The 1972-nt window shown below is 34.3% G+C and overlaps 1 protein-coding gene across 1 annotated transcript; it reads left to right on the top strand.

Moving 5' to 3' along the window:
- The first annotated feature begins 422 nt into the window (after positions 1 to 422).
- Positions 423 to 1409, top strand: LOC119055750 (olfactory receptor 52D1-like). Its single transcript, XM_037154023.2, has one exon. It carries the CDS (start codon positions 423 to 425, stop codon positions 1407 to 1409), a length of 987 nt encoding a protein of 328 aa, XP_037009918.2.
- Positions 1410 to 1972: the final 563 nt, after the last annotated feature.

The following is a 1972-nucleotide window of genomic DNA, read 5'->3' as shown; positions in this document are numbered from 1 at the left end:
TGGGCTTTTACTTTTTTGACTGTTCAGATGGTAAAATATATAACTGGGCATATCAACTACTACCTCTATAATACTACAAATATTGCTAAAATATCTTTAGTGAATTGTATAATACTTTCTGGAAAAAAAGAAGGCAAAGCAAGAGAGAGTGAGAGGGAGAGGGATTCCTTTCTACTATTTTTCTGACCACACACACACACACACACACACACACACACACACACACACAAAGTATAGCACCATGTATTTGATACATTGAAATAATTTATTACCAAAAAAATTATTCAACAGCCAGTTGCATGTTGTTAGATGTTAAGTTAACACCTCTTCAAGCCCATAACAATAAAAATTTGTCTTTAAATATTTAAAATCTTTGTGATGTCTAATTTGGACAGGATCATGGAATATCCATTGTTTGGATAATGGTAGATTATAACAAGACCTGTCTTCAACCTGTCACCTTCTTACTGCTTGGAATTCCAGGATTGGAGGCTGCTCACATATGGATCTCCATCCCTTTCTTCCTGGTCTACCTACTGTCACTGATGGGAAATGTTGCCCTTTTATTAATTGTCAAAACAGACCACAAACTGCATGAACCTATGTATTTCTTTCTGTGCATGCTTTCAGTGGCTGACCTGATGCTCACTTCTTCTACACTTCCCAAGATACTTAGTCTTTTCTGGTTCAATGACAGAGAGATCTACTTTGAAGCCTGCCTCACTCAAATGTATCTTATACATTCTCTGTCTACTATGGAATCTGGATTTATCTTGGCTATGGCTTTTGACCGTTATGTAGCCATTTGCCACCCACTAAGACATTCCACTATCTTAACACCTGAAGTGATCATGGACTTGGGTATACTCATTGTCTTCAGAGGAGCTATACTCCTAAGTCCACACCCCTTTCTATTGAGGTGGCTTTCCTATTGCAAAACTAATGTTATTTCCCACACTTATTGTGAGTTTATGGCCCTGATTAAATTGGTTTGCACTGAGACAAAGATTCGTAGAGCATACAGCCTAATTGTGGCATTCCTGACGGGGGGATTAGATTTCATATTAATCATCTGTTCCTATGTGCTTATTCTTTTCACTGTCTTCCACCTTCCATCCAAAGCTGCTCGCCTCAGGACCTTAAGTACCTGTGTCTCCCATGTATGGGTCATCTTGGTGTTTTATACACCAGCCTTTTTCTCTTTTCTTACTCATAGATTTGGTCACCACATTGTTCCATATATCCACATTTTTATAGCCAATATATACCTTCTTATTCCTCCTATGATGAATCCTATTATTTATGGTGTTAAAACCAAAAGAATCAGGGAGGGATTCTTTAAATTGTTAACAACCCAATGTGCTCAGCTATGTAAGGTTTGTGACTCCCCAGATTGTCAACATGGATGAGAGTTTCATAAACAGGAAATGTTAAAAATGAATCAACATTACCTTGAAGTGGAAATGTTTTCCTCTAAATTTTGGATTCATATTGGAGAGTAATGTTGGGTAAGTGTATTGACTTCAGTAAGCAGTAGTAAGTATAGAGGATATAGAAGAAGTAGAAAAAAATAGAGCAAAAAAATTTATTATTATTATCCATATTCTCAAAATTAGTATTTAGTACAGACCTTGGGACTTATTAAGCCATAAGTAACTCTAGAGTAAAATAGTTTTAATTTTAATAAAGTCTATCTTATTTTTCTTTTATAGATCATTTTTATGTCATATCTAAAAAATGTATTGCCTAACTTTGGGTTATGAAATTTTTTTCCTATAAATTCTTTGAATGAAATGTGATATTTAAAGTTCATATATGATGCAATGATTATAATCCATAAACCATGGTTGTGAATTTGAGTCTTAAATAAAATAATGTACATTAATAATTCTAAACATAATAAAGTTTCCCCTTCATGTAACAAAGTTTTCTAATGTCTATTACCCTCCTGAATCAAATATAGCAAGTTTAA

Source organism: Artibeus jamaicensis, unplaced genomic scaffold (genome assembly GCF_021234435.1).
Source record: "Artibeus jamaicensis isolate MK-2021 breed Jamaican fruit bat unplaced genomic scaffold, CSHL_Jam_final contig_69, whole genome shotgun sequence".
NCBI lineage: Eukaryota > Metazoa > Chordata > Mammalia > Chiroptera > Phyllostomidae > Artibeus > Artibeus jamaicensis.
This window is presented reverse-complemented; position numbering and strand designations above follow the sequence as displayed.